A 22,591-nucleotide genomic window follows, 5' to 3' on the forward strand; every position below is an offset into this window, starting at 1 on the left:
GGTCCTGGGGGCACCCAGGCCGCTGGGTCTATGGGGGTCTTCAGCTCAGAGGGAGCCAGCTGTCGGCCTTCTCCAGGGTGTCAGGGTTGGGGGGAGGGGGCCTCCTGAAATATTTATTTCCCCTGCTGAGTATGAAGGGCACCCAGTCCTATCCCGCCAGACCCTGGGAGCAGCACCCTGGGGAGGAGGCAGGGCAGGTGAGGGGCTAAGCCGGGTGAGCATCAGACCCTGGAGGGCGTGGCCAAGGGACAGAGAAATGCCACTGATGTCCTTTCTTCCTCGTCTCCGAACCCCAACCCTCACAGGCAGCCCCCATCGGGGGTTCCCTGTGTCCACAGCAGGGCCCGCTTGTGGGGGAGGCCACTGGCAGCCTCTGAACCCAGGCTAGTTGCGGGGAGGGGGCTCCCAGGGGCCTCCAGGAGCCGGGGCGAAGGCAGAGCAGCCCCGGGTGGAGCCCCAGCAGAGCCCGTGGTGACCGGGACGGGCTCTGCTGCACGTGGCCCACCTCGCAGGGAGGCTGCAGGGCAAGTGCCAGCTTCGAGACCGCCGCCTCTGCCCGTCGGCCCGAGGCTGGGCTGTGGGGAGGGCGGGTGTGTGAGTCTGGAGGTGGAGAGGGGCCCCCGCGTGTGCAGAGGGCCCACGACAAGGATAGAGACGCAAGGTCAAGTTCTTGGGTTTTCCAGGCATAGATAGAAGCCGAGTTCAGCTGCTTGGGCACTAGATCTGCTGGGGGTGACAGGGAAGGACCAGGAGGCGGCCCACAGCCTCTGTCCTTCCGGAGGGCCTCCGGGCAGAAGGGGCAGGGGCCTCGCCTCAGCCCTGACGCGGGCTCTTTCCATCGGCGTCTGTCCAGGGGACCCACAGGCTGAGAGGCCCCAGAAAAGAAGGCGTCACTGTGTGGGGCAAAGAGCAGGGGTGCAGTGGCCCCGTGACTCCCCAAACCTGAAGGCCCAGATCACGGCTCTCGGGGAGGGCCCAGGCAGAAGGGACAGCGGCCACTCCTGTCTGCCTGGGCAGGGCGGGGTCCGTCCTGCCTTCCACGAACCGAAGGGAAGCCAAGGCCCAGGGCTGCCCTGCCCCAGGGCCTGGCCCAGCGGTCAGCTAGACTTTCTTGGGTTTTCGGCCAACTTGGTAATAGTAGTAAACGCTGATGGCAACGAAAAGGAGGCGGCTGGCCAGGAGCAGCAGAATCCCCAGGGACACGAGGCCCGTCTCGGCCAGCGTGGCAGTGACCACTGTGGGGGAAAGGCCAGGAAGGGACAGGGGTCAGCGCAGGGAGGCGCCCTCGCCCTGCCCCAGGACGGCCTGCAGTCCTGCCAGCCGTCTGACCCCACAGATGCCTCTGGGCTGACGTCCCCGCACAGGCTCAGCAGGTGGGCAACACCTGTGCTGGGATGTGGGAGGCTGTGGAAATGCCCCTGTGTGTGTTCAGAAGACACAGGTGTCAGGTGTGTGAGCACAGGTGTGCAGACACAGGTTAACACAGCCACGTGGGCCCCTCCCCCTCAGACAGGTTCCCGTTATGTCCTAGAAACCCAAGTGGCAGGAGCTGGGAGGCGAGGCCGAAGCTGCCCTGTCCGCAGCCCGCCTTTAGCCACCCCCCCCACTGTCCACCGCAGGACTCACCCAAGAACTGGACCCCGAAGTAACAGGCTTCGGTGAGCAGAGTCCACCGGATGATAACCTTCTCGGCCGTGTAGAGGGCATTCCACATGATCAGGGAGATGCCTGGGTGGGGACGAAGAGGGAATTAGGGGCAGGACAGCCTGACCCACCCGCCCCTTTGGGGCAGAGGCCAGAGACCTGGTCCTTGTGCCCATGGCCCTACATGGCAAGGCAGCCAGGACCCCATACATTGACATCTGCCCCCACGCATTTCCTCAACCTAATCCGCCCCCCGCCCCGTCCCTCCCCATCCCGTTCCCTCCAGGCCCAACTCTGCCATGTCGGCCAGGAAGTTCGTTTCCGTTCCTGCACTGTCCCCACACCGTGGGACATTGGGCAAGTCACATTCCCTCACTGGGACTCTGTCTTTTCACCTGTAAAATGGGAGACCTGAGCCCCAGGTGCCCTGCCCCCACCAGGCTCTGTTCTGATTCCGGGCTGATGGGAGTGAATGAGTTAGTGGCTCACCGGGTCCTCCGACCACACTCTCTGTCCCAGTGGACACCGGAGCCTGCTGAGGAGTCTTGCTAAGGAGCTCCCCAGGGAGGGGAGGGCAGACCACATCTCTGGTGCAGGCACCACCGACCGAGCCTCTACCAGGCCACACTTACCCAGGCTCTGCTGGCTCTGACACCAGATACGTACTCACCCTATTTAAACAAACCTAAGCCCATAACCCTAGCTCCCAGCTGTGTGGGTAAAGTGCTTGAACCCGGGCCAACCTCCACCCCCCTTCCCCAGAGGTGCTGGAGCTGGCCCGTGAGGGTTGAGTGGACGTGCACGCAGCACGAGACTGGGGAAACTGCATGTGTGAGGGCACGGAGACCTTCTGAGATGAGGATGGGACACCGTGAGGTGTGGCTGGATGTGGGGGAGGGAGGTTTGGGAAGGCCAACTGGATCCACCCCCACAATGACCCTGAATGCCAGGTGGTAGAGCTGGGACTTTCATCTGAAGGCAATAGGGAGCCACAGCATGTTTTGGAGAAGGAGAGGAACGCCATCTATACTAGGTTTTTACAGCTGTTGTTCAGCTTCCTAACAGGCACATTGTATGGGACTCAGATGGAAGAGGAAACAGATGTGGTTCAAATGAGAGGCCCAAGGGTGAGAGGGGTTTTGCAGGCACAGCGTTGATTCTGCCTGCTGCTCTAGTCCGTGAGGCTCTGGGAGCAGGGCCTTGGCCTCATTCGTCCCTGCACCCCAGTGCCCATGTGGTACACTTTGCCCAGCAAGCGCTCAGTTAAGTGCTTGCCCCAGAGGATGGCCCAGATAGAGCCCCAGTCTACTGGGTGCATTCTACTAGTGGCCACAAGATGGCAGCATGCACCAAGCAGAGACAGACAGCTGAAAGAGGGTTATCTATCTGGGGCCGGGAGCCCCATGTTCCCCTCAACCCCACTCGATCCCCCAGAGTGCTCCCCAGCAATACTCACTGAGGAGGGCACCCCCGTAGAGACGGATGGGGGTCTTGCTGGTCACCTGGGCTCCATCAAAGACCGCGTCATAGAGCTGGTCAGGGAAGGCAAGGGCCTGGGGATAGCAGGTGGGAGGCTTAGGGTGGGGGGGGGGGGTCACTGTGAAAACCCCTGGACATCTTCCTTCCCCCAGGAGCAGGGCCAGGATCCCTTGACTGCCCCCCACCCTCCACAGCAGGACAGAAGGGGCTGGGGTTGCCAGGGACAAGGAATCAGGACCATGGCCGGGGTGGGCCAGGGCACAGGCAGGACAAGTGTCAGGAGCTGGGACAAGTGTCAGGAGCCAGGACGAGAAGACGGCCGGCGAGCCTTGACAGACAGGACCTCAGCATAATGGCCATGCCCGTTGGGAGAGGCAGCGGGGACCCCAGGGCGGGAGAGGAGCCTCTAGTAGAGGCAGGCCCGAGGTCCCCGGGGGAGGGGCAGGGCAGGGGCTCACCACAACGGCAATGCCGGAGAAGAGCACAGCTGAAACGAACTGCCAGACCCTGGGGGGGCAGCAGCGGGAAGGTCACCGCCGGGCCCCTCGCTGCCGCCCCCAGACCCCAGGGGGCCCTTCCCCCTCCAGCCACGATGCCCAGGGAGAGGTGGTTTTGGGGGGGGCGGGGCATGGGGAATGAGATGGGTTGGAATGAAGGGCAAGACCAGAGGCAGGCCTGACACACCTCCTCCCCAGACCCCCACTCCCCACCAGCACCCACATGTAATGCTCACCTCAGTCCCAAAGGCTCCCGCACGGCAAACTTGATTTCGTTGCCCAAGACCTGGCTGATCTGTAGACACAAAAGGGCCACAGACAGACAACCAAGGTGTGGCAGCGGTCAGCACGCCCAGCCAGCTTAACCCCTAGACCCCCGACCTTTGGTTGGTGTGCTCCAGCACCCACCCAGGTACCTCTGCTTAGCCAAACGGCGACCCAGGCTGGAGGGGTCACACAGAGGCCACCCCTCACTGCCTCCCTGACACCAGGGCCTGAGGGAAGCTGACAGTACGACGGTGGCCGAGGACAGAAGCCCAGGGATCTGCCAGACAAGGCGGCAGCCTGGCCCTGCCTCTTCCTGGGGTGGCCTTCGGCAAGTCACCGAACCTCTCTGAGCCTCGTCTAGTCTCAGACGAGTCCCCTCATCTGTAAAATGGGTTCATAACTGTCTGCATCTTCCAGGGCTAACAAAATTAAATAATGCTTGTAAGACAGAGTTACAATAACAGGCACATCATAAGCGCTCAGTTCCTTCTAATGATCTGTTTTCACTGTTGTTTTTATTCCCCTGACATCTCCTGTAAGCTTCTAGAAAACTGAGCTCAGTCCTAGAGCCCCTGCAGCTACATGTGTCTCTGCTATTCTTCCCCCAAACGGGGGGCCAGACCTGCTCCCCCACCCGGCACTCAGCAGTGGACCCGGGCGTGGCCCACCTTGGAGCGGTGCACCTCCCCGTCGTCGTCCTCCCCGCCCACGCCAAGGATCTTCCGGGTCTTCAGGCGGCTCACGAGGTCCGTCTGGCTGTGCTTCTTCATGAGAGGCGGGGGCTGCTTGGCCGCCATCCTGTCCTGGGGCCCGGCTGCCTCCTCCTCGGAAGGGCTGTAGGGAGACATGGCATCAGGCCATGGGTCATCCTCGGCTTCCAGACCCCCGAGGGTGGCCAGCCCCTCCGCCTGGGGCAGCAGGTGGGTCAAAGGACAAGGAATCGGAGGCCCAGGCTCAGTACCCAGCTCCCTGACCGTCCGGCAGCGATGAAATCAAGATCAAGCGAGTTTTTGCCCTTCTGCTCCAAGGGAGGTTTCTGTCCTCCCTGAGCTCGCCTTAGGACACCTGCGTTACCGTTTGACAGGTGTACTGCCCCAGTCAAACTCCCCACCTAGCACTGTCCCCGGAGCATGTCCCTGGAGAGGCACGTCATTGCCCTTTTCTGACCTCAGCTTCTTCATGTGTAACGTACTCAGGTGCGGGCACTCCTAAGGCCCCTCCGGCTCGGCCAGCCCGCCTGGCCTAAGTGGACATGGTGCACCCCAGGTGACCAGGCTGGACCGGTGGAGCCTTACAGACAGCCTGGAGGACAGCACCTGGGAAGCATTGGGCTGAGACCACACCCAGAGGCTCCCAGGGAGTGGGGTAAGCGACGGCTTGAGCTCAGCAGGCAAATGAGGTTTTGAAGAAGGAAGGGTGAGTCCAAGCCAGGGTTCTGGAGCCCGGACGCCAGGCTCTCCCCTCAACTTCTGCCCAGACGATCCCTAAGGCCCAGCAAGCCCTACTCCCATCCCCGCTCGTATGTCCAGACAGTCGCCTTCAAACCCACCAGGACAGAAGGACGGGGAAGGGGCTGGCCATGGGAGCCAGCTGACCCGGAGGAAGGATGGCCAGGGGTGTGGGCAGGGCTTTAGACAGTCCAGATCTGTCCCTTCCCTGCCCTTGGCACCCACCACCAGCCTCTCCCCCTACCCTATGTCTGCCCATGACTCTCCACAGCCCTCAGCCCTAGCCACCCCCAAGCTCCACCTCGGGCTGGGTCTCAAGCACCTACTGTGTGTCCGGCAGGGTGGTGGGCAGTGGGGATGCAGAGAGGAGTTGAATGTCAGGTCTCGCCTTCAGTCAGCACAAAACCTGGGCAGAAGAGACAGGAGCGTAAACCACGGTGAAGCAGAAACTTCCAGAAGCTGGCCCTGGGGTGGCAGTAGGCTCCGCTAACTAGGGCCGCTCTGCCCTGCAAGATGGGTGCTGTTCACACCCATTTCTCGGATGAGGAAGCCACGTTCAATGAGGCTCAACAGACACGGGTCGATAACAGCAGCGGGTGCCCCCTGTTCCACGGCCTAGTTCCCACCATGGCCGCCCTCCGGGAAGGCCGGAAAGCCACGCCCATTTGCAGACAAGGCTCAGAGGTCACCTCCCCTTCGGCAGGAACCTAAGCAGGACCTGCCAGACCTCCCTCACCGGCCTCCAGCCCAGGTCTCAGTGCCCTGTGGCCGCAGTGGGTCTCCCTCTCCAGGGCCGCCGAAGTCAACGCACAGAAATACATGTCCCCAGGTGACCTCCGGTCTTCCAGCCCCCCAGTGCCATAAAGCAAAAGGAAGCACCCAGCAAATAAACATCAGATCAGAGAGTCACACTGTGGGGTGTGAGGCTTCAGACTGACAGACACTGGGCAGGAAGCACACACCAGCTCAAGTTTGGAAAAAATGCAAAATCGGTACAGGAGGTCTTCAGTGCGTTCAAGGCCAGGCCACCGGCCGGCCGGCCGTCCTAAGCTCCCGAGCCTGGTCACTTGACTGTCAAAGGAACACCGCTATGCTTTCCCCTCCCCCACACACCTGGGGGCGTGGGAGGTGGCTGGTGGTGACCAGAAGGCAGATCAGTGCCCAACACCAGTGGGCAGGGAGGCGGCCAGCCCCACTGTGACAGCCAGAGTCTAACCTGACTGCTCTGCTCCCCAGGGACCTAGGGGCTGTCACGACACCTCAGCCACTGGCCGCCACCTTCCTATGCATCCAGCTAGAGCTATAATCAGACCAGCATCCCCCCAGCGGCCAGGTGGGCCCGAGAGCCACTGCACGGCAGTATTGCCGGGGGCAGACACACCGGTGTCACTATGCAGTCGCCAGCGGAGGAACACTGGTTTGACTCCAGACTTGCACGGCTGTGAACGTCCACACACGGGGTTTTGTGCAGCCCCAAGTTTTCCTTCCTCTGAGGAAAACACCCAGGCAGGGGGTGATACCGAGTTACACGGAAACTCCACGCTGGGCTCGAGGAGAAAGCGCCGACTACCCCACAGCGGCGGCCCACGTGCGTGCGTCCCGCCGCAGTGCGCGTGCACGCCGCAGCTCCGCATCCTCTCCAGCTCCAGGCGCGGTCGGTCTTCCAACAGCACCCCGGCTTTTTAGCCCGCCCTCCCAGAGCCTCCGTTTTCCCCACCTGTGAGATGGAGCCGCACTTCCCACCTCCTAGGGATTCAGGGGCGAAGAGACGCTTGGTCAGGGCGCACAGTGCAGCGCCTGCCCGCTTAAATGGAGAAACTGCATGTTCGTGAGGATGCGCTGTGAGCCGGGCACAGGGGATGGGAGGGGCCCTGCCCTGACGTAGCTATCGGCCTAAGTGGGGGGAGGGGGCAGGGCTGCTCAGCGGTCAGCCATCCAGCAGAGCAGGCCGCTTCCCCTCTGAGCCCCAGAGTTTTCATCTGTGAAATGGAAACCCAACACTTTTCCCCTAAGGCTGGGTGAAGGAGAAGCACATTAACAGACAGGAAGCCGCTGTGAAGTGCCCGCTGACTGCTACCGCGGACTGCGGGACACCTGCTGGTTAAGAGCTCCACTGCTGAAGTCACACCCCGCGGGGTTTAGACTCTGGACCCACCACTTCTCAGCTGCGTGCCCGAGGGCAAGCCACTCAGTCTCCCCGTCTGTAGCGGGGAAAATAAAAGGTCCTACCTTAAGGGGGTGCTGTGAGAATACAAGATGCAGCTGAGAAGCACATGGGCCAGGGTGCCTGGCCCCTGGAAACCGCTCCACAGAGACGGGTACCTAGACACTCCGCGCCGCCCCCCTCCCCCAGTGTCCCCCCATGCAGCAGTGGCTCCGGGAAGGAAGCCGGGGCAAACCAGGAGAAGGACCTACCTAGCATTTCCTAATATCTCTGTTCCATTGGCAAAGGCCCCCTCACCCCCCCAGCCCTCAGTCCCACGGCAGAAGGCTGCCTCTCACGCCAGAGCCCACAAGGCCTGGGCTGTGTCCGTGGCCCCCGCTCAGGGGGTCAGCTGCCTTCCTCTGCCCAGTGACGACCTCTCCACACCCTGCTCCCCTCTGCAGCATGGGCCCCGAACCGTAAATCGATGGCTGTGCAGTGTGGCAGTGCTGGCCTGCTGGGGCTGGGGACAGAAAGGGGCTCCACCTGGCGTTGGCATCATTCGCAGGAGGGACCCGCTTTACCCACAGGCACTGCCACCAGGCCCTGGGCTGGTGGGACCCATGGCAACACCCCCCTAGCCCAGCCCCAGCACCAAGCTCCCCACCAACAAAGAGAGGAGGGCCCTGAGGCCTCCTAGGGAGAATGAAATCTTGAACTTGATCTCCAGGAAGTGGATCCCTTGCACCTGCCTCTGCAGTTAACTGCCAGAGCACCGAGTTCTGCCGCTGCCTCGCCCGCAGGCCTGGGCCCTGCCCCGGAGTGCAGGTGAGTGGCTGCAAACACTCCTTCAGCCTGTAAACACGCCCCGCTCCGAAGGCAAACCAAACCCTCCACGCTCGCCTCAGATCTGCCCTTGAACTTGCCTCCCCTTCAAGACCACTCTGCGTGCTTCGTTCAGGCTTGGCCCCGTTTTAACGTAAGAGGACAGAGCGCACCTCCCTCCATTCCTCTCCCCGCACTCTGGCTGGACACTGGCCTGGGGGCAGCCAGACCTGGGTTCGAATCTGGTTCTGCTCTTTGACCAGCAGCAGGGCTCGGGGCGAGTCCCCCAGCCTCAGTTTCTGCTCCTGAGACTCGAGGGCACCGAGAACACCCACCCTGCAGAGGTGCCCTGCCCGCGGCAGGCCCGGCCCTCGCTCCCTCCACCCCCTTCCTTCCCTCACTCAGCTGTGCAGCGTGGAAAAAGCCTGCCCCGCAGGGCTGCCACGCTTCCTTTCCCAGACCCAGAGGCTGCCTGAAGGGCTCCAGGGCTTCCCCAGCTGCCTCTTCCCCAGCCCGGCTAGGAGAAGAGGTGAGGAGGGGGGCTGCCCTCCACCTGCACGCCCCCCTGGGGGACCTGCTAAGCAAGAGGGGGGATGCGGCACACAGCTGCCCCCTGGACTTGGGTTCACACCCTCTGCATTCCTCCCTGACCAGCTTCTCTGACCTCGATTCTCGATAGAGCTGGCAAGTCACTGTCCTTTTACTAGTTGTTTCCACTTCCAAACCACCGCCCAGCCAGGCAACCCTCCCTGCCCTCCCACCCCTACCCTGCCCCCATGTCTCTTGCTCCTCAAGTCTCTGCATGGCCCTCGGCCAGGGATCTTCCCAGGGCATCGCCTCCTCCCGTGACTCGTGGGTTTCAGGCAGGTGACCGCTGCCACTTCCTGCCCACACTCCCAGTCCTGTCGCAGGCAGCTGGCCTCCTGGAGACTGAGTGACCTGAAGGTAGGGCTGGGACCGTGCCCATCTGAGGGTCTCCCTGCTGCGCCCTGGCACACAGTAGGCACTTTGTCAGCACAGATGGATGAGATGGGCTAAGGGAAGCAGGTCTCACTACCCATCCAGAACGCTCAGGAACACACTCGGTTCCATGTGGCAGGGCCCGAGGGCGGGCTCTGCTCCAAACAACAGGGCAGAAAGCTGAGGCCAGAGCGACAGGAACTGCCCCAGGCCACACACGAGCTGGTGGCAGAGGAGGGCAGGAAAGGGGCTTTGCAGTCAGCAGGGCTGGGCTTGAATGTGGGCTCTGGCTCCTGGGCTGATGGCAGGGGGCCTTGGGCAAGGGGTTCACAGGGTGCTGAAGACTCCAGGAGAGGGTACGGACACTCTCGGCAGAGGGCCTGCTATGTGGGGTGCCGGGACACGGTGGGGTTGGAGGACTTCGGGAGCATTTGGGGTGAAACCTCCCCCCCCCACTGCCTCAGAAAGCCCCAGCAACACTAGAGGGGATTGCCGGGGGTGGGGTGTCAACAGGGCCCGGACAGTTCCTGGTACACGAGCTCAACAAACATCTGTGACACCTTAATGAGTAAGGGGAGGGGCCGAGAGGCCCCCGCTGCCTAAGGCCTCACTCCTTGCAGCCCATGCCCGCCGCCCCCCCCAGCCCCGGCCTACCCTTTCCTTGTGTTGTGTGGCATCTGAGACCAGGAAAGAATGTCCCCAAAGAGCTTTCGGTGGCAGCGAGACAGAGGGGCCAGAACAGGGTGGAGGCCAAGAAAAGCCCTCCCCCCACCAGACTGAACCAGGCAGGAAGAGGGCTCAGCGGATGACAGAGTGGGGGGGGGGGGGGGCAGGGGGTGCCTGTACTTAACGATTGGTAAACGTGGGCTCGGAACCTCGGTGCTTTATCTCAATTATGCTGTGACCTCAGGAAAGTTTCTTAACCTTGCCAAGCCTCTATTTCCTCCCCTACGAAACCACACACGACTTAGCTTCCTGGGTTGGGACGAGACACACAGAAAAGACAGCGAGGGCCCGGTGCCCGACCTGAACCGGGTGAAGAGCAGCCATCTGTGAGATTGGGGGGTGGCCGCCCAGGCCCTGCCCCTGCAGCAGAGCAGCCTGGCTGGTGAATCCTTCTGCTGGTCCTGGAGGACCTCTCTCAACCCCTGGAGCCTCTCCAGGAAGCCTGGTTTCCATAGAAACAGAGGGAGGCAGAGCTGTCCCTATCATGGAACCTGGCAGGGGGAGGGGGAAGGGGCCTGGGGCCCAGAACACCCACCACCTTCTGAGTCTCCCCATGATTCAAGGGGGAGTCACTGCTGCGGAGTGTCATAGCCAGGAACCACTTCCTTTCCAAACAAGACCCTCCACTGGAGGAGCAGCACACCTGTCCCTCCCATCTGGCAAGGACAGCCACCCCCAGGGGCATCCGCCCTGGGGCTGGAGGCAGGGGACAAGCACATCCAGACCAGGAATTCCCTGAAACCCCCACCACAATCCTATGAGGTGCTCCCCATTTTACAGATGAGGAAACTAAGGCCAAAATGTCACCTAAGGCAAGTGGCAGGGCTGAAATCTAAGCCACATTAACTGTGCTGTAACTGGACATCCTGAGCGGAGCTGGGGTGCGCCTGTGCGTGGGTGGGGGGCCGGTTGGGGAGCCTGACCTCCAAAAAGAGCTAAGCTCTGAGTTCTCTTCCCCACCTCCCCTGAAAGTCCCTGGCGAGCAGCCAGAGCAGCCAGCCTCCACACCCCTCCCTGGGACCGGCCTCCCTCAGGCTGGAGCCCCGTGGCAACAGCGGGGCCTGGGAAGGACCGCAGGGAGCCCCATTGTTCTGTTATCACATTCGTGCAAAATAGCTGGAAACGGGTCTGGGACAGGGCAGTGCCAGGGGGTGGAGGGCAGTGAGAGCAACTCGGGGCCCTGGCCAGAGAGCAGGGTGGCAGGGGCCAGAGCCCACACCATCCGCCCTGGGGTCCCTTCCTGGGGCAGCCCACCACCCACTACCTAGGCCCTCAGGCAGTGAATCTTGGGGGGAGGGAGGAGGACCTGTGTTTCACATCTTGGCTGTGCGTTACTAGCTCTGTGCTTTGGGCAGATGACCCTCCCCATGCCTGTACTATAAAGGGAGGTGACCAGGTCTGGCTTACCAGGTTCTGAGTGCGTCAGAGCTAAACCAGAAGTTCCAGGACACAAGGGAGACTGGATGGACACAGCCACATGACCGATATCATCACAGTGGCCTCTGGGTGCAGGTTCTGGCGGGGGGGCCTCATGGCCACTGCCTAAGGGTGGCAGCCGAGGCCAGGCTGCCGTGTGGCAGGGCTTCCTTGCGGCGTGTCCCTGGAGAGTGCAATAGTTCTGCAGGCTGGGCCGGCCTTAGTCAGCCTGGTCTCTCAAGGCGCCGGTGAGCCAGCGTCGGGCAGGGCTGCACCGCCCATCTCCGTCGCTCCCACCCTCACCACCAGCCCGGTGTCCACGCTGCTTTCTGCAAAGGTAGTGGATGGCCACGTGGAACTGTCAGGGAGAGGAGGGGGCATGATGCGGGTCCTGCAGCAGCCACAAGCCCGGTTCCCACAACAAAGCTCTGCAGTCAGGAAAGGGACTCCACGAACCACCCGCACGGACCTCCAGGAACACGGGAGCTGGCAGCTGACGTGTGCTCCAACCGCAGCTGGAAGGCCGGTGGGGGAGCCCTGAGTCACCAGGCGGAGAGACATGTCAGCTGAGGCCACCGGCAGGTTCTGCCACAGGGCCGGACTCTGGGACTCAGTTTCCTCATCCAGAAAAGCAGGAGTGCGGTCCCTCCTGCCTGTCACATTCATGATGTGGCTTCCAAACCCTGCTGTCCACTAGCCACACTCCAGCTGCCTGGCCCCCAGGTCCCACCACCTCTCCCGTCGTCTCCACCTCTCTATTAGTTCTCTTTCTGTTGAAGGTGCCTAACTTCCAGAAAAGCAGAGGAAAGCCCAAACTTCCATCACAAACAAATATCTCCAAAGCCTCAGAGACAAAAAGTAAACACCGCCTGCTGTGCTGGAGAGGGGGGAGGGCAGGGCAGAGGGCCAGAGGGCCAGAGGGGACCTCCCTAGGGGCCCCGACCAGGGGTCTGAAGCTGCTGCTGTGTACACAGGGGCGTCCAGCTATCTGCCCCCACACAGAAGTCATCGAGAGGGTTTTCCCTGGCCCTGCTGGCATTCGCAAAGGGCAGACCGAATGGAGAATTCCTGTCCTTTTCAGGCCAGGAATGGGCCAGTCCCCCGCCTGGCCCAGTGACCACGTCAAGGCCCTCGGAGGCAGCTGGTGCTTCCGGGTCCCCTGGGACCACGGTCATCGGGACAGTCTGGGTTCCGGATCCCATGCCGCCTGAGCTCCTGGGAGAAGGCAGTGGACACATCCTTCTCTCCTCCCCCTCCCCTGACCCCTGTAGCTACTCAGGAACTCAGGAGGGGAGGAGGGGAGTTTCCTTGAAGGGATGCCGCACCATTTAGAGTCAACTTTTCCAGAGGCAAACACCTTCTGGTGGGTTGGGGGAGGCAGGCAGGACGGTTCCTGTACTTTTCCCAGGACGCTGATGGGCCGGGACCACAGTCCAGGACCGACCATCGCCCCTGGGGTTTGGGGCTGTGGCCCAGCCGTTAAAGGAAGAGGTCACGACTATAAGGCCTGTGCTTACCATGTATGAGCTGCGTGGCCTTGGGCCAGTGACATCACGTCTCTGAGCCTCAGTTTTTTCATCTGTCAAATGGGCGTAATAATGACACCTACCTCCCCCCAATGGAAAGATGCCCCAAAACCACCTAGAAAAGTACCTGTTTCATGGTGAATGCTCAGTAACAATGTCTCTGTTGTTATTTTCAGACTAGGAGGCTCAGTGCTCCGCTCCAGCTTCCCCCATGACCGTACCAGCTTCAGAACAGGTACTTCCCCGGGGCGGGGGGAGGGGATTTAAAAGAGGGTGACCATGAGAAAGAAATGGCGAAGAGAGAACCATCGTCTCTCTAGGTCAGCAGGAGGATGCTGCCCTGGGTGCACTGACCTCAGGTGGGCAGGGACTGGCCACAGGCCGCAGAGATACGGAGACCCCTGGGGCGCTAAGCCTGGCTGGCTCCCTAAGCCTGGCTGGCTCCCCTCTGTGTCTTTGGCCCGTGGGCAGGCCTGCCCTGGGAGGGGCACAGCCAATGCTGTGAATGAACGGTTGAGAGGCAGGGTGAAAGGAAAGTACTGTGGGCCCAGAGTTGGAACATCGGGCGCCCGGCCCCCCGACTGCATGTCCTGGAGTGACTTGTACGTGGTTTCCGGACGTCACTCCCCTCCTCTGTGAAATAGGGAGGTTCCAGCCTTCCCTCGCATCTCCTCCCCGCTGCCCCGCTGCCCCACTGCCCCCAGCCAGGCCTCCCATCTCCTCCCCACTGCCCCGCTGCCCCGCTGCCCACCAGCCGCCCTGGCTCCAAACCAACCTTCCAGCACATCAGACACATGCCAGCCTCTCGGGGGCTTGGCACAGGCTGTTCTCGGCAGGGCCTTCACTTCCCAAAGATATCCCCACAGCTCACTCCCTCAAAGCCTTATCTCAAAAGTCACCTCCTCAGGAAGGCCTCCTTGACCACCCTATTTAAAACGGCGATCCCACTCCTGGCCTTAACACTCACCTCTGCCCCCTCACCTCCCAATACACTATATATAATGCGCTTATTGATTTCATTAGGTATTTGCCCCTCCCCCTTAAGTGTCAGCGCCATGGGGACAAGAATCTTTATACTGCTCCCAGCTGTCTCCCAGTGTGGGGCACTGTGCTCATTAAACCATGTTTGGTGCACAACTCCCATTCTGTGCAATGAGTGAACGCAGATATCTGTGTGGAATATAACCGCATTCCCTCTCCTGCATCCACACCGCACCCCCCACCCCGCCCCCGGGGGGGGGGGGGCAGACCGGTTCTCCTGCTGAGGATGTGGGGGGAGCTATCTAAGATCTTGGGGGAGGGGAGGCAGCAGAGCACAGGCCCAGGGAAGCTGGAGGGGGCCTGAGAGCAGAGCCCAGCAGAGAACACCCTTGAGCAATGGCCCCCAGCAGGTGTTGACAGCCAGATATGGGCGAAGGGCCTCGGGCCTCAGCTCTCGACTCCAAATTTGGAAGGACTGATTAGCTGACAGCATGTGGTCTGAAAAGAAGCCAGGGAAGCCAGGTTCCAGGATATTGGGGGGCGGAGGGTACCTCAGGGACCAGGCCGCCCAACTTTCAGATGGGATTGCAGAGGCCTGGAGAATAAGCAGTACCTTATTTCCTAACAACTACACAAGAAAAAGCTTTCCTCCTCCTGGTCTGAGCGTAGAGCTTCGACTAAGGTGCCAACAGTGCTCCCTCCTGTCTCTCCAACAGGGGCTCCACCCCCAGAGTCCTTGGGATTGAAGGCTGCCGGATGAGAGGGTTTCTGCCTTCCCCACAGGCCCCCAGGGGCGGAAGTCCGAGGGGCTGCATGGTTGGGGTGCGCACCCCTGCAGCCCTGGGGCCTTCATCTCGCTGGACAGCCCCACCAGGAAAAGTTAGAAGGAAATCAACCAGGAAGTGCGGAGCGGCGAGACGGCCTTGGCTTTGGAGAAACCTCGGGATTTTCGGCCTCCGCCCCGCTCCTGCTCCCGCCCCCAAGCCTCCCGCTGAGAAATCCACTCGCTAGGAGCCGCGAGGAGGCAGCGGGAGTCCGGCTCTGGTTGGGGGCGTGGATAGTGGAGTGAGGGGACGCCAAGCGAGCTCCAGACCCTGCTGGGAGCGCCGGAGATGGGCGCGGTGTTCTGGCGGTTCCTCTACAGAACCCCAGCGTGGGTGCGAGTATTTTGCCAACGGCCGGAGACCCAGTCCGCCCTACGCCAAGTCAATAGCCCCACACTGCCCCCTTCCTGCAGTGTGCGCGACTTAGGGAGAGTGGGGGCGTCCGTCTCCACCTGTGTTCTACCCCGCCCCCAATAACTGGGGCTTAACTCGGGTTCCGTTTCTGCCAGCTCACCCCTACCCCCAGCCTGGAGACTAGGGTCTTTCCAGGCTTGCTCCTCCTCCCCTCCAACGTATCCTTTATCTCCCAGCTCCAGTCACTCACCCACTTTCTAAGACTCCAAGCGGGGAGCTCCTCGCTGTTAGGCGCCCCTAGGTCCTCTGGCCCAGTGCTCTCGCCCCCAGGACCCCTGAACCAGAAGGTTGCGCCAGACTTGTGGGCAGCGGGAACTCTGCCACCTCCTTCTGCGGCCCTGCGGGGGTGAAGAGGAAAGGACAAGGACTCGCAAGTTTTTGCCGCGCACTCCCAGGACTCGGGAACAATGGCGGGGGTAGGGATCGGGGGCGCGGATGGAGGGGGAGGGGACCGAGAACTGAGCGCCGGGTCAGAGTCAGACCCCAGAGAGAGAAAAACTGCTTTTCATTCCCTTTCTCTCTTGTTCGGAAGCAGAGAGCGCGAGTCCAGGAAGGGGAGGCCGAGGGCGAAATAAACAGCCCAAGAGGGAGAAGACGGCGGAGGGACAAAGCCAGGGAGAGGGAAACCAAGTCAGAGGGGAAAGCAGCGAGCCGGGAGCGCAAAGGAAAAGAGGAACAGAAGGGCTGCGGAATGGCGCCTCGGAGAGCCCAGGAGGGGATCCCTGGGGCCCGCGCTGAATCCGCTGGTGCCAAAAGGTCCTGGGATCCCCGGTTCGCGAGCAAGGGATCCTCACTACCCCCAGCGCTCCCTGCGGCCGCAAGAGCACGGCTGGGCTGCGCCGCGCTGCGCAGGCACCGGCCGGCTGGCGGCAGGAGGGGAAAGTGCGAGGCTCCGAAGCGGTGGTGGGGACCAGAACTTACGTTCCTAGCGCATGCTGGCGCCGGCTGCGCGGAGCTGGCATACACGGGGACCTCGGGACCTCGGGCGCTCACATCACGCCTACCGCGCCAGGCAGGGCAGGGCAGGGCCGGGCTGGACTGCGCGCGGCACCCTGCGCGGCCAGGGTTTGCCCGAGTCCGGCGGCCCGCGCTGGTCCCTCCTCTCGGTGCCGCGCTGAAGCCAATGGCGCGCCGTCCCCTCCCACGCACCGGGCTGCCTCGCCCCCAGGGTGGCCGCCGGGGCGGGCGGGAGAGAGGGGTTGTTGGGGACTGGGCTCCGGGCTCCCTAGCTGAGGCTTTCCTGAAAACCGCCGGTGGAGGGCGCGCTCACGCCCTGAGAGGAGGCGTTTGGGGATCAAAATCGAGGGTTCCTACCGCCCAGGATGACTTAGTTGGCAAATTTTGAAGACTGTGCCTCTTTTGTGAGACTATCAACACCCCCGTAAGTTGGCAAACCACACGCTCTTAAATACCCTTGGGGTGTTCCCTGGAGCCTAGGCCAGCATCTAAAATAGAAGGGACTGCTTGGCTGGTAGATACCCAAGTGTGTAGTAACACAGTTACAGCGGCCACTGTCTGCTGAGCTCCGATCAGTGCCAGGCACCGGCGCTCCAGGAGTTACAAGTATTATTAACTCATTCGATTCCCGCGACCACCTATGAGGTCAGGATGATCAATCCCATTGTATAGATGGCTGTCATTAATGTTTGATTTCATTTAACCTTCTGGCTTCCTGCCTAGGCCCACCCTCCTCTCCCCCTGCTTGATGTGACTTTCCCAAATAACACGACACCACACGTGCACCTTCATCCCCCACCTGGCGTCAGAGATGCCGCCTTAAATTGCATTGTTGTGGACTAAGATCTTATCTGGGGCTCCTCCTCTGTGGGGTGGGGGTGCACCGTTGTCAAACTGTGGGGGTAGGGAGGGGGTAAGAATGGGGTCTGAGGGTCCTCAAGGCTCTTGGGAACCTTTGAGCCTGAAGAACCAGGTTCCTATAAACAACACCCCTCCTCCCAGATCCTGGACTCGTTTCAACCCCCTGTGACCAGGGTAACGGGCTCAGCCCAACTCCCAGCACCCCGCACCCTCCTTAGAGAACACCTGCATCTATCTCTTCCTCTGGTCTCATCACTGATGGGGTGGGAGGTGGAGAGAAGAGGAAGGCAGAGTTGACAAGCCGCTCCCCATCACAAGGCGAGTAAATGGGGGGGGGGGCAGAGAGAGGTGAGTGGTGCCCCCGGGCATCTGGCCGGGTGAACATTTTGACTCCAGATCTGGGTTCTCTCTGCACTCATTCCTTAGAGATGAATCAGGCAGGCTCTGGAACTAGACTGCCAGGTTCAAATTCAGGCCCGGCCTTGTGGTGATCGTGTGGCCTTAAGCACACAGAGATAGCACCAGGCGACACACACAGCTCACGATGACCGACAGAGGGCTTGGGGGGCCGGAGTAGAAGGAAGAGAAATCCGTGGCCACCCCCACCCTTATCCCAGCATCTACGTTCCCTAAAAGCGCCCATTAGAAACTCTTGTTCTCTTCCTTCCTACACTTCTCTAACGAGATGCGCATCCAGTTCAGGAACATACTTCAGACTGCCAGCCATTCTGCCCTTATCTCTTCTGCGTTATTTCATCTTTACACTGAGTGTTAAAAAGTACACCTCGCTGGGCTATTGTGTGGATTAAAACTGACAGTCATAAAGTACACCCCAAATCTAAGTAAGGACAGGATCTCGGTGCATGGTGACAATGAGCTGTCATCATTATTTATGACGCCGGAGAAGGAGCATGAATGGAGAGGGTGTGAGGAGCGGGTTAGGACCCTGGCTCTGCTCCTAACTAGCTATGTGACCCTCCCCTGCACCTGCAACGTAAAATACAAAAACACCTGCCTCTCAGAGCTTGGGAGAGCCAGGTGAGGCGCATTAGATGAAAAAGGTGTGTACACCGGAAAGGCCGATTCCTGTTAGGATCATTATTACTGTGATTCTCCCGACTGGGAAATGTTTCCCTCAAAGGGCGCAGGGAAGGGGGATGGAGCAGAAAGGCCAGCTGGGGGAGGGGCGCTTCCCTCCAGTCCCCACAGGAGCAGGGAGCAGCTGGGCGTCCATCTGCCCTGCGGGGGCGGCCACACCTTTGTGCCTGTCCTTTGTGAGTGTGCCTGAGTGTCTGTGTATGCAGGTGCAGGTGGCTGCTGGAACATGGCACAGGCACAAGGAATGCCAGTGTCCGTGGCCAGAAATTACTTGTGGATTGTGAGTCCCCCCACAAGAAGAATACAAATGCCATTGGACTTCTAAGATGCTGGCAGCGGGCCTAGTTTGGGCCCATGGGAGATGGAGGAAGAGGCTGGGGCAGGGAGCTGGGGCTGGTCTTTGGGCTAGGGCCTGGGCATAGGTCTCAGCAGTGGCCCCCTCCGTGGGGATGGGGGGCACTACAGGAAGAGGCTGATGCCAGAGGCCCTTGTAGTCAGAGCTGATGGACCTGGGTTCACATCCTAGTTGTAGGACCACGGGCCAGTGCTTTTGTTCCTCAGAGCCTCGGTTCCCTGGCATGTAAAATGGGGGTATTAGGAGAGCCTACCTCCTAGAGCTCTTCGGGAGTTTAATGGAATGGATGCATACACAGCAAGCAACAGGCACAGAGTGAATTATTGTTGTTGATATTAACAAGCAGCCCAGAAGGAGGGAGGGAGAGGGCCTCAGGAGGCACTCGTGCTTTGTAAGCTGTAAAAGGTAACTGTGGGTTGTCACGCAGGGGTGGCTGAAGAGGCCACAAGGAACAGCATTTCGGTCCAAGACAAAAGGGCCACTGTCCCAGGGAGTGAGGCCGAGGGGCTGGGCTTCCATCACTCCTGCCAGTTCCCCTTCCTGCTTCTCCGCACTTCCTCTAGAACTTCCTTCCCCTTCCCCGGGAGCCTGTGTGGTCAGACCCCTTCCCTCTCCGCCTGGTGGTCCCGGGCTGAGCAAAGCTTTGGGGACAGGGAGAAGCAGCAGGGAGTTCAGGAGCTCTGAGGCAGGCCTCCTTCCCTCTACCCCACCCCCCCAGGCTACTCTCCCTCCCGGGAACAGTATCTGCTGCTGCTATTGCAGGACCAGGGGGTGTCGGGCAGCTCCTCGCCCAGGGCAGAGACGCCAGGATGAGCAGGGGTGTGGTGGGGGGAGAACGGTGAGGTTCAGACTTTCTGGCAGGAAGGATGTGACAGCTGTGACAGCTCTCAAGCCAAAGGACCACAGTGAGCCTTGTTCTGCATCCAGCGGGGCCAAGGTCAAGGGAGCAGGTAAGAGCAGGACTTGGGAGTTAGACCACCCAGGGTTCAGGGTCAAAGCGCTAGTCCTCCCCAACTAGCTCTCTGCCCTTAGTTTCTGATCAAGTTTCTCAGCCTCTCGGAGCCTCAGTTTCTGCATCTGTCAAATGGAAAGAAGGAAATGGGTACCGTGAAGGTAAAGTGAGACTCTGCACGGAAGTCCTGAGCTCAGGGCCTGGCTCACAGAGAGGGCTCAGTAAATGTTCATGGACTGTGAATGAACGTGGGGAAACCGTAGTGGGTGGGGGTGGGGTCGAGGGAGTGCATGTGGCTATCTTCGGGAAAGCCATCCCCCACCAGGTGGGGGTGGGGGGCATGTCTGAGGACCTTGTCACCTCGGCCCAGGACACCCATGGTTCTGCTGGTGTGAAGGGAGCCGCTTCCAAAACCGGGACAGGCTGGAGTATGGATCGTTCCCTGTGGGCACAGCCGACGCTTCTGCGAGCCAAACAATGGGCCTCAGGCTGGGTCTAGATTCAAAGTGCCCAGCGTCACCTGTGCCAGCAGATTCTAATTCATAAAAACACTTCCGAGCAGTGGTTCTCAAAGTGTGCTTACTGGACGTGTGTTAGAAACGCAAAGTGTCAGTCCCACTTCAGACCACGGGATCGGAAACTCTGGAGGGAGGGAGGGAGGGAGGGAGGAGCTGGAGCTGCGTTTGCATTTCCCCAAGCCCTCGGGGAGATTCTGGTGGGAGCTAGACTCTGAGAACCCTTGCTTTACAGTTTGCAAAGCCAACTCCTAGTTGCAAACGAACACGTAGGTGTTATCCAGCCCATCCTACAGTTAAGAGTAATGAGGGTCGCTTTGCCCGACAGCATCACAGAAGTGGAAGCAGTGGGTCCAGGACCTACAGGTCCTGGTTCTGGAGTAATTTTGTTTGCGGCCTCAAGATCAGACTGCTGACTCAGGTGGGGAAGGGGAGGGCTCTGAGCTGAGAGGCCGCGGGCGGGGCGGGGAGGGGCTGCCTCCCATCCCGGAGAGGGGGCTGGCCTGTTTGTTTATTATTCCCTCAGTTGCGCCCCAACCCTAATCTACATAAGTAAAGCCCAGCCTGGCACCTTTGAGTGATCGGTTTATTAATACTCGCCGGCCGCTGCCGAGGCGGATTGCAATAACAAAGGCGGCTCCGCTGCCGCGCGCGGAGGCACCATTATGTAATTGCTCCGAGGAGGAGAGGAGGGCCCGAGCACCAGAGGTCCTGAGCGCACTTAGCCGCGTGCTCCCGCTCCCGGCGGGCTCGGGGGGCGGGGAGGCTGCCTTTCTGAGCGCTGGGGCTCCGGGCGCCGCGGCGGCGGCGGGTGGGAGGAGCCCCTGCCCAGGAATCCTCACCTTCAGAACCCCGCGCTCTCCTCCCACACCCAGAAGCAAAGAGGCCCCCAGAGGCCCAGCGAGGGCTTCCGCTCCCCCACTCACCACCTCCCCTCCTTGCCCCACCCTCACTCTGATTTGGGGGAGAGTGAGAGAATAAAAACAACACTTTGGGCAACTTCCGGGGTGGGGGGGGGGGCGGGCAAGAAAAGTGGCTTGTGAACCTGAGGCCCAGAAAGGGCTGGGGTCAGACACTAGGAAATCCAGTCCCTCCACGGCCCATGTTGTTTACATCATACTCCCTAAGGGTCTTCATAACCACCTTGGATCAGTCGTTTCCCCAATGGGGCTCCGGGTGACGGGATGGAAAGTACTGTGTGCATCTCGGTAGTAGGGGCACAGGCAGATGGCAGCCGGGACACTGGTGTCCACTGAGCAGATGGGGTCCAAGACGAGGCCCTGACAGTTTGTGTTGGAGTGGGAGGGGGTGTCAGCACACCAGGCCCCGCCCCCACACTCCGCACCACGCCCAGCCTCTGAGGCTGCAGTGCCTCAGGTTCCTGGCCTTTGCCCAGGTGGGCCCTGGGTCGGGAATGCCCTTCTCCCAGCCACCAGGCAATCTCATCTCCGAGAAGTCTTCCCAGCATTCCTTCCTCCCACCCCCTCACACACACCAGGAAGCCTTCACGTCTGTCTCCTCCAGCTCTGGGAGCACCGGGTGACAGCACCTGACACACTGCATTAGGGGGGCTGTTGTCCTTTGTCTGCCTCCGTGAGGCCATGTGCTCTGCATCTGACTCCTCTCCTGGAGCTGCCCTGCCCCTTAGCGCGGGGTCTGGCACACAGGAGGCCTCTCCCAGCACTGGGAAACATTGAGGTGAAGGCTGGCACCCTCGGATGGATTTAAGGCTCCGTGACAGCCTTCAGACCATGGCTTCGGAGCGCCGCAGACCTGCCAGTGGCCTGCCAACTCCTAGCTCTGTGGCCATGGGTGTTTTTTTGCAGCCTCCCAGGGCTCTGTTTCCCCGTCCTGAGCAGGGGTGAAGGCAAACCCAGTCTCGTGATGCTCGTTAGTGTTTACTGAGCACTGACTGGACGCCACACTCTCCAAGGGGCCCCCCTGGGGAGGTAGCTGCTGTGACTCTCTCCATTTTGTAGATAAGTCACTCTCCTGAATCACCACCAGCTGATAAGGGACAGAGCCTGGATTCCAGCCCTGATCTCTCTGTCGCCTGTGTTTCCAATCTCCGTTTCCCAGGATTATTCTGACAACCAGATAAGAAGCAGTTCAGGACTACCATACCGCGCGTGCTCAGTACTGCCTGTGCCCCACCCCCACCCCACTGAAAGGCTCCCAGGGCAGCTCTCCTTTGGCCATTCAGCCTTTCCCCCACCCCCATGGCCCCGGGGCGTTCTGGGAGCCCATCTGTGGAGGTGGGGGGGGGGGCAGAAGGAGGGGGTTTCAGGAAGTGTTCTGGTTCCTGAGTATAAATAATTGTTTCACATCCTTATACCAAGGGAAGGGCAGAGCGTGCACTTGCCAATCCAAGCATGTGGAGCTGCAGCTCCCTGCATGCTGCCAACTGTTCAAGGGTGTTTTCAGCCCAAAGCAACACTCTGCCTGGCTGCTCCACTGAACTCTTTCCCACCTCGGGCCCTTGGCACATGCCGTTCCCTCTCCCTGGAATGCTGTTCCCCTCGGGCCTTCACTGCCTCTTGCTCTCAGCACTGGTGTCAGCTGAAAGGTCACCTCAGAGAGCCTTCCCAGACCACACAAAGTCACATTGGACCCTGTCACTCACCTGCTTTACCCTGCCTCATTGCCTTTATAGCATGTCAGCATCTAAGATTTCCTTTAAATTAAAACAATTTTTTTTCATTT

General features: G+C 60.6%; 1 protein-coding gene across 3 annotated transcripts; it reads right to left on the reverse strand.

The window, feature by feature from the left end:
- Window positions 1-98: 98 nt before the first annotated feature.
- Window positions 99-16,276, reverse strand: TP53I11 (tumor protein p53 inducible protein 11). 3 transcript variants are annotated; one of them, XM_028515744.2, is made up of 9 exons: window positions 16,072-16,275; window positions 15,341-15,488; window positions 5,662-5,741; window positions 4,556-4,721; window positions 3,857-3,915; window positions 3,582-3,630; window positions 3,101-3,197; window positions 1,627-1,728; window positions 99-1,235 (listed from the first exon to the last, which is right to left on the reverse strand). In XM_028515744.2, exons 4-9 carry the CDS (start codon window positions 4,682-4,684, stop codon window positions 1,102-1,104), a joined length of 570 nt encoding a protein of 189 aa, XP_028371545.1. In that variant the 5' UTR covers window positions 4,685-4,721; window positions 5,662-5,741; window positions 15,341-15,488; window positions 16,072-16,275; the 3' UTR covers window positions 99-1,101. The 3 variants fall into 3 exon arrangements, with proteins under 3 accessions (XP_028371545.1, XP_035885170.1, XP_028371546.1); XM_036029277.1 differs by lacking the exon at window positions 15,341-15,488 and having other exon boundaries at window positions 5,658-5,741; window positions 16,072-16,276; XM_028515745.2 differs by lacking the exon at window positions 15,341-15,488.
- Window positions 16,277-22,591: the final 6,315 nt, after the last annotated feature.

Source organism: Phyllostomus discolor, chromosome 6 (assembly GCF_004126475.2).
Source record: "Phyllostomus discolor isolate MPI-MPIP mPhyDis1 chromosome 6, mPhyDis1.pri.v3, whole genome shotgun sequence".
In the NCBI taxonomy this organism is placed as follows: Eukaryota; Metazoa; Chordata; class Mammalia; order Chiroptera; family Phyllostomidae; genus Phyllostomus; species Phyllostomus discolor.

Coding starts and splice junctions, on each gene's coding strand:
- TP53I11 (XM_036029277.1), bottom strand. CDS start 4,684: ATGGCGGCCAAGCAGCCCCCGCCTCTCATGAAGAAGCACAGCCAGACG. Junction 3,631..3,856: donor CGGGAGCCTTTGGGACTGAG/GTGAGCATTACA, acceptor CTGCCCCCCCAG/GGTCTGGCAGTTCGTTTCAG. Junction 3,198..3,581: donor TCTCCGGCATTGCCGTTGTG/GTGAGCCCCTGC, acceptor TGCTATCCCCAG/GCCCTTGCCTTCCCTGACCA.